The 15229-nt window shown below is 31.5% G+C and overlaps 1 protein-coding gene across 1 annotated transcript; it reads left to right on the forward strand.

Moving 5' to 3' along the window:
- Nucleotides 1–923: 923 nt before the first annotated feature.
- LOC105786358 (uncharacterized) lies at nucleotides 924–2468 on the forward strand. The gene is made up of 4 exons (XM_012612740.2): nucleotides 924–1372; nucleotides 1694–1804; nucleotides 1905–1985; nucleotides 2062–2468. Exons 1-4 carry the CDS (start codon nucleotides 1121–1123, stop codon nucleotides 2134–2136), a joined length of 519 nt encoding a protein of 172 aa, XP_012468194.1. The 5' UTR covers nucleotides 924–1120; the 3' UTR covers nucleotides 2137–2468.
- Nucleotides 2469–15229: the final 12761 nt, after the last annotated feature.

A 15229-nucleotide genomic window follows, 5' to 3' on the forward strand; every position in this document is an offset into this window, starting at 1 on the left:
AATGTATGAATGAAGAATTTGTTGAAGTTGTCCATCTACCTAAAACAACAAAACAAACTTTGTACATATATATATACAATTGCTATGAAAGGACCTTCAAACAAGTTTACAATTTGGTACAAAGGGAAAAAAACAAGCAAGTTTTGTTCTTTTTTAAAAAAAATAGAAAATTATTTTAAATTCCTGAACCGGGTTAATATTTCAAATTTTGACATATTTAATTATAAAAATACAATGGTGTTTATAGATTAGATTGGATCAGATTAATTGAAAGTTGAATTCTATCCGACCATTGTATAAGTCAAAATCAAATCTTGATGTATCTTCACTGGTGCAAGTGGTTGGCAATTTGGTCATTTTAGTTTTATAAGTTTACGGTAAAAAGATTTTTTCGATTTCTCTTAATTTCGATATTGAGTAAATTGGTCTCTAAAAATAGAGCCATTTAGTCCTTGTCAATTTCAAAAGTAAGCAATTAGGATAATTAATCAAGTCATTAATGTTTTCCAGAAATTGTACATCATTTTGATTGATTTAATAAGTTTTGTCAACTTAGTTCTGATTCATTTACACATTTCTAGCTAGATTTGTTAAACCAGAACTAAATTGACAATATCATTATGCCAATCAAAATTGTGTACAATTGATGAAAAACATTAATACGGTGATTACTTTTTTTTAGTCGATCTCTTTCAAAACTCAGAATGATTTGATTTGCTTCAATTTTTTTTGAAGGAGATCAATTTGCTCAATGTCAAAATCGAGAGGGACTAAATAGGTTATTTTACCCAAATTTGCCTTATCTTTGAACTATTATGTTCTTGGTTCACAAAAGGTAGCTAGGCTGGCTTGAATTACGATACTTTAATGAAATTAAAAATTAAAAAATAAATAAAAATCTTTGATAGCCATTTCTCGTTTACAATAAAAAGAAAGGGAAAGAGAGAGAATTGAGAAAAAGAGAAAACATAAGCCATCTTTCCAAAGCAAAAAAAAAGAAAAAGAAACAAAAGCAAAGAGATAATTAAGAGAGGAATTCGAGGAAGAAGAAGGGTTTTTTTTTTCAAAAAAAAAAATTGCTTTTTTTCTCTTTTGTGTGAAGAAGCTGGAGCTATCAAAGATGATGCAGATTGAGCAGCAACAACAGCAGCCCCAGCAGCAACAAAACCAGTTAATGGTTCAAAACTCTGGGAGTTTAAGCTTTAGCAGTCACTTGTCTAAAGAAGATGAAGAGATCTCTAAATCAGCTCTTTCTACTTTTAGAGCTAAAGAAGAAGAGATTGAAAGGAAGAAGATGGAAGTTAGAGAAAAAGTTCAGCTTCAGTTAGGTCGTGTTGAAGAAGAAACTAAACGTCTGGCTGTGATTCGTGAGGTTTGTTTCAAAACACAAGTTTAAAATTTTTCTTGAAAAAAGATGAGTTTCTTTTTAAATGTTCTGAAGTTCTTGGTTTCAAACAAGTTCACTTCTTTTTTTTGGTCAATTTCTGTAAAAGAACAAACTTTAGAGGGTCAAATAGTAATGAAATTTCATGATCTGGGCTTGGATGTGAGGGTCTTTCAGGTTTATCCTTTGGATCTTGCAATGTGCAGATTTGTACTTAAAAGGTTTTGAATATAAAAATAAGAACTTGTTAGTTAAATTTTTATGCTTTATAAATCAAAGGGTGCCCTTTTAAATGGTTGATTTCTATAGGAGCTTGAAGCACTTGCAGATCCTATGAGGAAGGAAGTTGCTCAGGTGAGGAAGAAGATTGATGCAGTTAACAAAGAATTGAAGCCGTTAGGGAACACTTGCCAGAAAAAGGTACCAACTTTTCCATTGATTTTGATTGTACCCATAGTACCATTTGTAATGGATTAAATCATGTCATTGAGTTTGGGTTTGTTGTGAAATTATGTTCTAGGAAAGGGAGTACAAGGAAGCCCTTGATGCATTCAATGAAAAGAACAAGGAAAAAGTACAACTAATCACAAAGTTAATGGAGGTTAGCTAGTTACTTAGTCTAAACTTAGAGATGAAAATGCAAAGTATCTCACTATGTCCTTAATCTGTTTGAACAGCTGGTGAGTGAAAGCGAAAAGTTAAGGATGAAGAAGCTGGAGGAGCTGAGTAAGAACATAGATTCCATACACTGATCATATAAGGAAAGAGAAGCCCTTTTAGCTTTGGTTTTAACTGATTAGGCTTGTGTGTGATGTATTTAAGGTGACTTCGAATATTTATATATGGGTGTGTTGTAATGGTAATCTTTGTTTGTTTTTAGTTAGCATTCGATGAATGCTCAACTGATTTAGAAAAAGGGAAATACCCTATAAAAACAAAACAGGTTTGTAACTAAAATGCATCTCTTACATTTCTCATGTTCATCTATTGTATCTCTTTGTTTTAGTTTCTTTTCAAGTTTTATGTAACTCGAACTTGCATACTGTAATTAGTCTACAATACACCCTTCAGTAGTTCCTTGAAATTTCTGGTGAAAATTGATTTGAAGATGATCTATCTGGTGTTGATACCATTTGTTCAAAGCTTTGTCAATGTTTTCTTCATTGGAAGTTTCTTACTAGCTTCAACTTTTAGGTGGTCAAATGACAATGTAGTGGTTTTCAAACCATCTACGCACTTGAATCCTGACATCCATTGCCATGTTTGGATATGTCTTGGATATAAACAGTGCAAACGGGAACTTCGATCAAATATGAGGAGTCCGATGTTTATACGCTAAGATTCGTGTATACGCGACATCGAATCTGGTTGATTCCATTGCACTAAATTTATTTCTGAAAAATGACATGAAAATCCCAAATCCAGCAACTGTTTCTTAACATGTTTAAAGTCATAGCAAAGCACAAATTAAACAAGTTGAAGCAGTCAATTTATGGTAAATGACCATGGATTCTGATGGTATTTTGTCTCTATTCAAAAAATGGGTAAATTAGTTCTTAGATGTTAAATTAAATGTTAAAAGTTTTATTTTTTTCTATGGTTAAAAACTGGTGTGACTGGACGGTCATGCTGACGTATAATGATAAATTTATAATAGTAGAAATGAATGAAATTTGTAACAAAAAGACTAGACGTGGCTAACCGAAAAGCTCTTGAACTAAAGTTTTTTTACTCAAAAAAGGGCAAATTAATCTCTGTACATTAGATCAAAGTGTAAATTGATTCTTTTGTTAAAAATTTCATCAATTTTTACTATGTTAGAATGCGGTACACGTGACACGTCACGTGTAACTTTCTAGTTATTCTGTTAGCTATACTAATTATTAATAATTAAAATAGATAAGATTTTTAACAGAAAAGACTAGATTCCTTTTTAATATGACATAGACTAATTTATATGGACAAAATATAATCTAAATCTTAATATAAGTATTTTAATGATACTTTTATCATTAATTTATTTATTTTTAAATAAACAACATAAAATATAATTTAATTCTTCACTTTTACTGTGAATTTACACATCTACTGATGAAATATTGGCAGGGAATATTTAGGCAAAGGCACCTGTAAAAAACTTTATGACGATATATATGATGGTTGTGATTATTTGCAGCAATGATTCAAAATTCTCATACTTCACCTTTTCTTTTTTCTCTCTTTGGCATAAAAAAAAAGGCAAAAGAAAGATGCCATGTTTACAGGCAAAAATGCTGCACTTTTATTATGTTGCAGAGCATCTTATGATCTTATCCAAGTAGTGGCTTTTTTTAGAGATAAAGAAGGGAGACACATGGCATATTTGCTTAACTTCAGCTAATAATAATGGAGGTTTTGAGTGTTGGGTTAAATTAGGTTTTGGTCAAAGTTCAATGTTTTTAATGCTCTAACTGTTTGAATGTTGAGATTTTAGGGTGGTTGTGGTTGGTGGATCCAAGTATACCATCTGTAAAAAGTTAGCATCCATTCCATCCATTTTTGTAAAATCGATCATCCCTCTATTATTTTTGTATTCTATCTCAGTCTTTATCCTCTTTTATTTACCTGCTCATCTTCACGTTGTTTGACGTATCTTGCTTTTAATAATTACAATGTTGATTTGATAAATAGACACGAAAGAATAATCTATGAATATTTCACATAAATACTTTTGGTTTATTGAATAATATATTTTCATCGGGACGAAGTCAGAATTTTCTTTTAAGGAGTCGGGATTGAACTATATATTTTTGTAAGTAATTTTACTATGATATTAACTTACATTTTTATAGTTTTAGAATTAAATTAAAATTTTATTATTTTTAAGAGGTTAAACTATAATTTACAATTTATTAACTCCTAAGTTTATAAATGTTGAGGTCATCTATACCTAAAATTAATCATGTTCCACGCCTGACCAAAAATAAACATTGCATGAAGAGGTAAGGAACTTAAATTATTGTAATATTTGTAAAAATAAAGTATTCTTATTTGTTCACATAGACAGTATATATGATATGAGTGTTAAGTAAGTTTCGATTGAAACTAATCATATTAGTCTTATTATAGGTTTTTATCATATCTGTTCTTTTTGATACAATGCCGAGAACCATTTATAACTTCTCTCTAACCCCTAAATAGAAGGATAATGTGTTTTAGCACAATCATATCCATGTCCTTCTGTACTGGTAACAATACAAATACTAATCAAACTAGAACTCAATCGGCAAATTTAGAAAATGCATATTTGGCATGACATTGGAAAACAGATGAAAGGATTACATGTTTGGAAAGTACTCAACATTATGTTATATGGCATGAAAAAGAATGATTTAGTTTTCAACTTAATCAATTCCCATGATTACTTCGAGCATCCATTGACTTTCGAAACAATTTTTTTGAGAATAAAGGTTAGTGCTAGATTAATATGTATGTGATAAAAGTAAATGCAAATATTATTAAGAGGTAGGTGTATTCTCGATTGAATTTTAGTTTAATTAGTTGGGTATTTTTATTAATACAAGAGGAGATGGGTTCGAGTGCGTTAAAGTTTATTATCTTATTATTTATGAATTGGAGAGGGATTATGAGTAGTTCTAAACATTGTGTTAAAAAGTGAGCTACCATTATCATCTAATCCACCATTCTTTCACTGTTAATACTTGATTTTTTGAAGTAATTTGGAAAACCCAAATGAATTTGATTCAGTAAATTAACTTTACATAAGTTTCTATTGAGGCAATTGTAAAGGGGGATCAATTCTTTCGAGAGAAGTCTTCGAAGTATAGTTCGTCGGACAATCGATATGGTCCCCAATAATCATAGGTACTGCTGAAAAGGCTAGTTATGCCTTGATTGGTAATTCAATCCACATCGCGTGCAACTTTATTGATTAATTATGTACACGTTCTTTAGGCACATACTCTCTTCACCAACTGAGACACTCCCACTCCGTGAACTTTCGAAAAATTCTTTTGAAAGAGTCGATCCGCTCAACACTATTCATTAAAAAAACTTGCTTTAACGATTCAATCAATTAACTCAAACAAAAATTCTCTAAACTACCTTTGAGCAAAACACCTGTCCATTAATTGAATTTTAATAATTAACCCACTGAATTCATATATTGTAGTTTCTAGCAGGCAAAAGGAAAACAACTTTTAAGGGGTCGTTTAGATCACATCATCAAAGATAAACTTCATTGAACGGATGAAGGGGTTACAAAGAGACAAGCTTCATAGTAACAACATGGACTAAAGAGGTACCTGTTGAACTAGATTCGATCAAAGAATCATAGTATTAATATCATATATAATTTTTAAGTTTAATTTGACTTGAAATATAAGTAATAAAATTTTTCAAATCAATCTACATTTACAAATGAGAAACTTAAATCCGTTTACCCACTTTTATTGTTATTTTTAATTTTTATAATATATTAATCTTTTATTTATATTTAGTATTATATACATTTCTTTTATCATTATCATATATATATATATATTATTAAATTTTAAATATAAACAACATATAGTTGAATGTAATAGTAGTATAAAAATCAACATAAAACCATCAAATGCACTAGATCACTTGCAAATAATAAATTAAAGCAAAATAACTTTGCTGAAAGAAGTATTTTGAGGATTGAACACAAGGAAAGAAATGTTTTATAAAACACCAATCAAAATATACCCTTGAAATATTAAGTGTACTAAATATTAAATATAACAAACTAACTAATTGATGTAAAAAACAATTAATGATGTGTTGACATCAAGTGCAACAAAGAGGAGGAGATGGAGGGGATAAGGCTTGGTTTGCTCAAATAGGGCGGAGAGATGGTAGTAGGAAGGAAGAATAAGAGAGTAACTTGGGGAGGGTTCCCTTTCTCTCGTGTGCTTGGGCTTATATAAGGGGTTGTCATTTGTCTCATGATACCAATTCCCCAATAAGCGAGGGTATTGTCCCTCGGTAGTGGTTTTGTACCCTACCTCTACCAAGAGCCATGTACGATTCATGGAGGGGATGCGCTTTCCTTGGTGATGATACATGGATATGACTTGTACGACTGAAGGGAGAACTGTCACTATAAAGCGTGATATTAAGTATGCAAGTCACTTGGGCATGCAAGGGCTTGAACCACTTGCCTAAGATGTCATGGTTGTAGGGAAGTGACTTAAGTCCCTTACGTTGGTGGTTTGAGTCACCGCGTACCCAGGTGGCTTGCATAATTAATATCACAACCTATTCTGACACTTCTTCCTTGAGTCTTATAGGTTGTATCCATGCATCACCACTAACAGAGGCGTCCCCCTCCATGAACTGTACATGGCTCTTGGTGGAGCTAGGGGACAAACCTTCGGTTGTTAGGGGATTGATCGACTGCTCAACAGACAACATTTTGAAGACTTCTCCTGAAGGAGTTGACCCTCTGATCCGTGTTGAACCCCTCGAAAGGACCCCTCACAGCGATCCCTCACCCAAAGGCGAACAACCCACCTATCATTTGGTGTTTTTGTTCAAGCCTATTTTTTTGAATTAAATATTTTTCATCTAAACACTTTCAAATATTATGTTGCCTTTTAGTATTAAGGGTAAGCCATCCATTGAACATGTTTTCCCAAAGATAAGAGACACTCTGAAACACCTCTAAATGCAAGAAAATTGTCGTCACCGACTTGTGATCGCTAGAGAAGAAATCAACCATCAACCAACCATTTGAGTGAATGAGATCCGCCCAAATGCTGCAATTTCATAATCTAATGATTGAAGGCAAACCAAACTTGCCAATGGGAGAAACGGAAAAAGGTGTAAAAAATAATAATATCGAATTTAAATAAATTTGTGTGAACCATTTATAAATATAAACAATTGTGGGCAAATTTAAGACACATATTTCATGTCTAACTTGCATAAATATATTATTAATATTATACATAGATTCAATCTTAACCCAACCTAACCGGGTCTATAGATAACAAATGATGAGGTACTTTCTTTTCATCCTATAAATCAAAGAAAGTAGGGTTAAAATGAATAAGGTGCTCAATCAAGTATGATCTAGTTGGAAATACATATAAAAGGGCTTTGATTTTATATAAGCTAGGCAAAATGATCTAGCCCATTTTGAGGGTGTTGAATGCTCAAAGGATTTGATTACCTTTTCTATGGGCCCTCTTTGGGATTGAGATTTTAGCCTACTCGAGGGCTAGCTATCACTAGCTTCCATACATGCCTTGTGAATTCAAACAAAGATTACCATTTAAAAGATTTGTTTATGGAGATTTTCTGCTACAATAATTATATATTTTGAATAATCCCAACACTTTAGAAAACAAAAAGAAAAGCTTAAATCGTGGTAGTCAACAATTAGCTAGTTCCAAATTATAACATCAATAATTGCCTTATTCTCTTTCTTATTTTAATCTCAAAAAAGTCCACAAGCCTCCTTCAAATTTCATTTTAAGTGCATGGGAAATGTGCATGAACCCTAAGTGATTTCATATCTCATCTATCTTATCTATATTTTAGCATATCAAGTTTTGACTAACGCGTATATAACTGTGACGTATAAATCTTCAATCTCATTATGTGTATTTACCCTATATAAACTTTACTCTAATTTTTTTCAATTCTTTATCCTAGTAAGTGTAACACATTGTACCTAAAATGTGCATGACTATACACAAGGACAAAATTATAATTATTATTCTTTTTCTTTGTAAGCATGGAGGAACATTCCTAACTTGTTCCTCTACAAAAACAAAAGCGACATAACTTTATATGTAATTATTGTTCCATAACTCAAATGGTCAATCCATCACACTTTGTTGGACCAAAAAAATACATTGTTTATTTCTATTATATGATTGAAAAACATTTTCATTTCCTTCACAAAAAATGAAAAGAATCTATTTACCCATTTTCCATATCTAGTTATTGATTTATGTTGGCAATATTATCCATTTGCAATGGAGCACCTCATGACTAGATGAAGTGAACCCTTTTGAGACAAAAGAAAAGAACAAAATGTTACTTCATATACGAAGATTTTAATGTCACCTTTGGATGAGACATATTGGGATGGAACAATGAGACATATGAGTTAGTGTATTTTTAATTTTATGTAGAATTCCAAGGTATATACAAACATTAGAAATATTATAAATTTGGACCATAGAATTAATTTTGGAAATTATTTTAAACGAGTATCCTATGTTACTATTATAATTAATTTTTTATATAAATTCCATTTTATCACAATTAGTGATAACATTCCAAATTTGTCAGATTGGTAATTATCTCTAATCACTTGTGGTATATGTGTATATATAGGGATTGAACTCAAATTGTTTTTAACTTAATATTTTTAAACAATTTTTCTATAGTCGATAATAAATATCGAGTATTAAATTTTATTGATTATCATTAATAAAGTTAAAAATCAATAAATATTGAATATAGTAATAAAAAATATTGTACTTTTTTTAATTTTTATCTTATTATAGGTGCTTATCATATTTATTTTTTTATATAATACCTAAAACTATTCATAATTCTTCTCCCAATTCTTAAATAAGAGATTAATATGTTTCAGCATACTTGAATTCACGTTCTATTACATTAACAATAATACTAATACTATCGAGATAAGAATCAATCGACAAAATATTGCAATTTTTGAAACACAACTTATGTTTAAACTCTTCAACGGTGAATTCATCGAAAATTATAACAATGACTATAGTTTTACCACGTTATTCAAAGAAAAGGAGCATAGAAGTTGGCAAAAGAACAAATTCATAATCGTGGGTTGAGTTGACTAGATGAAGAGGGGGTTGATATTATGGGTTAGGGTCCATAAAAAGGTAGGGGCAAAAATCCGACCGTCTCTGACACGTGGATGGGAAGTCGACAAAGCTGAGAAACAGAACGAATTACGTGGATGCATTGAATGACGGTGCATTTATAAATAAATAAATAACTCACTATTTATGTTTCTTGTTTGTAAATAGTAATGTTTGAGGTCCCACTTTGATTGTCCTAATGTTAACGTTGCTTGGATTTTGTGGTCGATATTTGTTTGAATAAAAAAAAATTATGAAATCTCGTATTTAGTTTGATGGATAAGGCGTTTATCATTTTAGGTATGATTTGAGTTTGAGTCGTGTTAATTGTATTGCCATTAAGGCTTTATCTTTCTCTCGTAATTTACAGAAAAAAAAAAGTTTATAAATATCATAAACTGAGCTTTAAAGATAAACTTTATCGAAAGTATTATTTTACCAAGATTTAGAGAGCATATAATGTAATCACTTTTGAAACTAAACTATTTCGATAAAACAATTATCATTTATCACCTACGTATCTTACCACTTAAATAATATGTCATTAGTAAACTAACAAGGAACCATGAAAGGCTCTTTTTTCTTCTTCATTAAGTTCTCTATTTTTAACGTCCTTCCACAACTCAAATAAGGAGAACCGATCACAACCTCCACCATACCTTCTTCAACACTATTTTTTAGCATCAACAAATTTAGTAAATAATATATTATCAACTAATTTTAAATTAATATTTAATATGATAAACAAAATCTAAAATAATTTATTACGTTTCTCTTACTTTGACTTTTTTTTATAGAATTTTTACACATTTCCTTACTCAAGTGATAAAATGTTAAATGAATGTGATTTTACATTCAAATCTTATAAACCCATCTATTATCGAATGGTTTAATATTGAATGTATAGTATTATAGTGTTTTTTTTCTTGATTTATATAAAGTGGTGGTTAAAGTTCTTATCATATATTTATTTGATGCTAGTTTTAAATCATGTAACGCACGTCCCCTATCCTAATATTGTATAAAAAAATGTTATCATGATTGTTTTTGTCAATAAAATTTTGACTTAAAAGGTAAGAAGAGATTTCGAAAATTTTGGAGTCTAAGAGTGAGTTTGGATGGGCGGTGCGTTTACCTACGATTAGTGTAAAAACAACGGTAGCAGTGAGATTAGATACTGTAGTAATACTATAGAAAGCCCTTGCTCATTGGCATATCAAAAATAGGGATACGACGGCCCCTTTAAATAGGCTTAAATTAGAGTTCTAATCATACTAAAATATCCCAAAAGTAATCAAAGTCCAACTAGAAGAAGCAATCCTGCTTGAAGTTTAAAACGTGACTGTATAACTTGGAGAAATCGTCGTGACGTCCCATACATGTTTGTCACAACGTCGTCGCCACGTTCGTTTGGAGTTTCACTGCGACGTCACCTCTGTTTTCTTCTTCTTTGGTAAATCATCGAACGTCTTCCTAAATGCCTGTAAAAGGTATGATAAATGCGAATCACACTCCATACGACATCTATTTGTAAAATCTAAATTCTTTTACTGTATTAAATAATTTTTCAATGATATAATTATTCATCGTTTACCAAATAAAAAATTTCATTTCTTAATATTATTATTGATAGAAGGTTGAAAAACAAATAAGTGATAATTTCGAGAAAAAATAGTACTAATTCCATGTTCATCCAAATAGAAATGTGGAAAATGGAGATGTACTTTACCTAACTTCAGTAATGGATGTGTTTAAAAGAACAAAGCAGAGGAAAGGGCAAGCATGTTAACTGCTCCACCTAGCCGTTAAAAAAGCTAGAGATTTTTATTCTCAAATCTCCAATGATTTTTATTTTATTTTATTTATAAGCTATTATATAATATTTTAATATTGTATAATTTTATATATAATATCAATTTAATTCAATTTTTACAAATTACTAACACAATTTTGGATATAGTACCCATTGAGGTAAATTTCTAGTAGTGTCAAGGACTAGTTTCAATTTGGTGTCTAGCACTACCTGCTCAGAAACTTACCATGTTTAAGTTGGTAAATTTTGGCAACAAAAAAAAAAAAAACCTTTCGGGTGTGAGTCTAAGTGACACTTTGGACAATAACCAACTCAATTTTAATATTTAAATTACACAGAGAAACATATTTTAGAAATTGGTTTGAATTTGAATCGTAGCAATCAAGTTCTTACGTTTTCTTAGATTGGATCGAATCGAGCAAAACTTGAAAGTATACTCTGGAGATTTATGCTTATTATCTTGCTAGTTTCATGAGAAGATTTACTGTAATAGATGTAGTATATTAGCAAATCTTAAATTCTTATAAATTAAGGAGACTTATATAGATTATATACTAAATTGAGAAACATTTCATTTAAGTGCATTGAGTGAAAAATCAAATGTCATTTTTTAGAAGAAAGCAAATAATTTTATACCTAAAATTTACATATAACCCATGCAAAAAATAGATGAATTAAGTGGATGAAGCAAACACCTAAGATCATAAACAGCAAGAAAAATATATATACTAACGTGTATATATATAGATAGCATCATGTAAGATTTAACTCAAATTAAATTATTATTTCAATTTAAATATTTTATATTTTAAAATAAAAAGAAACTATTAATCCCCAACCACAATTCAATTGATTTTGAAAAGCTGTTCAAACAAATACATACATTTAATACAATAAGTGAAGAATTTCTTGACTTAATAAATGGATTAAAAAAATCACATATCCTCTTTTTAAAATTTTAACAATATTATAATTAGATTAATTACCCTTTCCAGCATAGGAAAAGAAATAATCACTGTTTGAATAATTATAAATTAGGTTAAAGTGCCGCCTGTGATAAGAGCTTTCGGCACAGAATTTTATAGTGCAAGCATGCCGAGATTAGAATAGATAATACGTGGGGAAAAGTAATAAAGAAGCAATTGTGGATTGTATTTTGATTTTTTTTCTTAAAAAATACATAAATGAGTTTTTATACATTTTGAAATTGTGTAAACTAGTCTATTTGTTAAATTTTATTTAGTATATGATAATATGTAACGTTAATTTAAATGACTAATTTACCTATAAAGGCCTATTTCTAAGTATATTTACGGAAATGAGCTAATTTCTGCATTATTTACCAGATAAGTCCGATTTTGGTAAAACGTGTCCATGTAGGAGCATTTTAGGGTAAAATTTCCAACAAATCACGCCCCTGGAGGAGCGTTTATGCCATGTCAGCACAAAGCGCGCTAATGTGGATGCGCTTTGCTAACGTGGCAAAAAGCTCCCCTAGGGGCATGTTTTGCTCCATATTTTTGTCCCCAACGGCTTTTTTTTTTTACCATTGGGGGGTCCAACGGTAAAAAAATAAAGTATAGAACCCCTTCCTATTATTTCACACAAAATTTCTTCAAAATTTAGCAAAAAAACTCTAAAATTTCTCCCTAAATTTCTCAAAGCTCTCTTTAATTAATTATTTCTTTTAATTTTCTTTCTAAATTAGTATTATTTTTTTATAATTTCAAAAAATATTTGATCGTGTTAGCAATGACCAAGGAATTAATTCGTCTCAATCATAAACATATCTCCATTGAACAAATGAAAATGGTAAGGGTTAATTTTAATTTTTGAATATTATTTAATATTTTTTTCATTTATGTAATTTTAATTAATTTTAATTTTATAATTTTTTATAATAGTCTGTAGATCGGGTGTTACAATGTTATATTTGTAATATGTCTGTTCCTCCATCACCGTTGATAGAAAATTACTTGAGGGAAGCGGGTTTTTGGCACATGGTCGTTATAGGCCGGAGGTACAAGTTGGACCCGAAACTCATCAGAGCGTTAATAGAGAGGTGGAGACCCGAGACGCACACATTTCATCTTCCATACGGAGAGTGTACCATCACTTTGGAGAACGTGCAGTTATAATTGGTATTACCGGTAGATAGGTCCGCACTCACCGAGTCTATTCAATTTGCTGATTTGGGAGCCATATGCTACGATCTTTTGGATGTGGTTCCGGATAATATTTACGGAGGTTGGATCGAGATAGGCTGGTTACGAGACACATTTCCAAAGCCGGAGAATGATTCGACTGAAGTAGAAAGAATAGGATATGCTCGGGCATACATCCTTGAGATGATTGGAGGTTATTTGATGCCGGACTTGTCACGAAAGCTCGTAAATCTGAGGTGACTGCTGAAACTTGTTGATTTTAGAGTAGCTGGCAAATTTAGTTGGGGGTCTGCCGTGTTGGCGACATTGTACCGAGAGATGTGCAGGGCGACGCCACCAAATAAAGCCAAAATTAGAGGTTGCATATCATTACTATAATCATGGACTCGGTTTCGTTTTCTATTTTTACGTCCACAAGTGAATCACCCAAATACATTCCCACTCATAGCGAGATAAATTTTTTATTTGATTTTACAAGTATTACATAGATTTAAAATAAAATTGTATGCTAAAAATTTATTTAATTATGTAGAACCATCCGACGAGTTATGTTGGAATACCTACCGCTCTTGAAGATATACGGCTTCTATTAAACCAACAGTCGGAAGCGCAAGTAAGTATTAAATAATATATATACATAAAATAATCGTTTCATATTTAGTATTTAGTATTTAGTATTATGTGTATAACTAATATTTTTATCACGTTCATATAGTTTCAATGGACACCATACGAGGATCTGACAATTCGGGCAGTAATTTCGGATCAATTCTTTCAAAATCTAAACATTTGGCATGTTAAGGTCCCATTGGTCAACTATGCTATTATCGAGATGCACCAGACGGATAGTGTTGCTGTAATTTGGATTCTGACAAATGATTTTCGAGGCACTTGAAGTGCTCGATAAAGAGCACAAAATTGATTTACGAAAAACAAATACGAATTAGTCGATATTCTTCTCGGAATATATCAAAATTTGGGAAAATCGGTATGATCATATACCTGCTCACGAACTGATCATCGTCCCAGAGTTAGCGTGCGCGTCGAATTCCATGTCATGGTTTAGGATCCATGGCAAGTCATATTTGTTGTCGGAAGAATAGAGGCGTCGAAAAATTTTTGTCGAAACAGAATGACGAGGCCTTTTAAATCCAAGGAGAATGGATGATGGCACGGGCCCATCAACAGTACCTACACAATCATCGGGCCCAATGCTCAACCGACGACACCCACAACACATCCCTTCAGATTATGCCAGGTGCATATCCTAGCCCTTATATGCATCCTAACCATTATATGTTTCCTTTTCCCAGTCCTATGCTATGTTGGAATGCATGGTCCGATGCATCTCCTTTCCCAATGACTCCGACTCAACCGACGATATATAGGCCATCGTTGCCGAAGGGATCGCACGAGGCACCATCGGGGAGCTCATCTCATTACTAATCCCATCGCCTTATGGGATTCAAACACCTCCGCAGTGGGTGGTGCAAACACCTCGACATTCTTTACTCTATCAAAGTGGGTCATCCTCCCAACACCTATAACCGGAGCAACCACAACCCCCGCCGAAAGCTGAACCAAGGAGGAATCCAACGAGTAATCGTCGACCACCCCCATGTGGCACTGATTCTGACCGACACATGTATTGATTTTTTAATATATTTGTAAAAACAATTTTTATATTGTTTCATTTAATAAAATAAAAGTTGTTTTTAATATTTTAGTGGTAAATTATTTTTATATTTTTAATAAAGTAGAAGTTCTTTTGAATAAGGAGCAATAGAAATAATGCAACATAGTTACATTATATCAATTATTAACTATTTCGATTTGGACATGATCGAATCGTATGACCTAGGTTCCTACACCATCCGCACAACTTCTGTTGGTTCGTTCTTTCCTAGATATCCATATTATTACGTATTCTACTCGAGTAAGGTCGACCTTTTGGTTTGCGACGCAATTCTCTATCCGGTAA

The sequence above is a fragment of the Gossypium raimondii genome, chromosome 1 (genome assembly GCF_025698545.1).
Source record: "Gossypium raimondii isolate GPD5lz chromosome 1, ASM2569854v1, whole genome shotgun sequence".
NCBI classification, from domain to species: Eukaryota; Viridiplantae; Streptophyta; class Magnoliopsida; order Malvales; family Malvaceae; genus Gossypium; species Gossypium raimondii.

What these genes read in the sequence shown, in the direction of transcription:
- LOC105786358 (XM_012612740.2), top strand. Translation starts at nt 1,121, where the DNA reads ATGATGCAGATTGAGCAGCAACAACAGCAGCCCCAGCAGCAACAAAAC. An exon ending in GTCTGGCTGTGATTCGTGAG is followed by an intron (nt 1,373 to 1,693) that starts GTTTGTTTCAAA and finishes TGATTTCTATAG; the next exon opens with GAGCTTGAAGCACTTGCAGA. An exon ending in TAATCACAAAGTTAATGGAG is followed by an intron (nt 1,986 to 2,061) that starts GTTAGCTAGTTA and finishes CTGTTTGAACAG; the next exon opens with CTGGTGAGTGAAAGCGAAAA.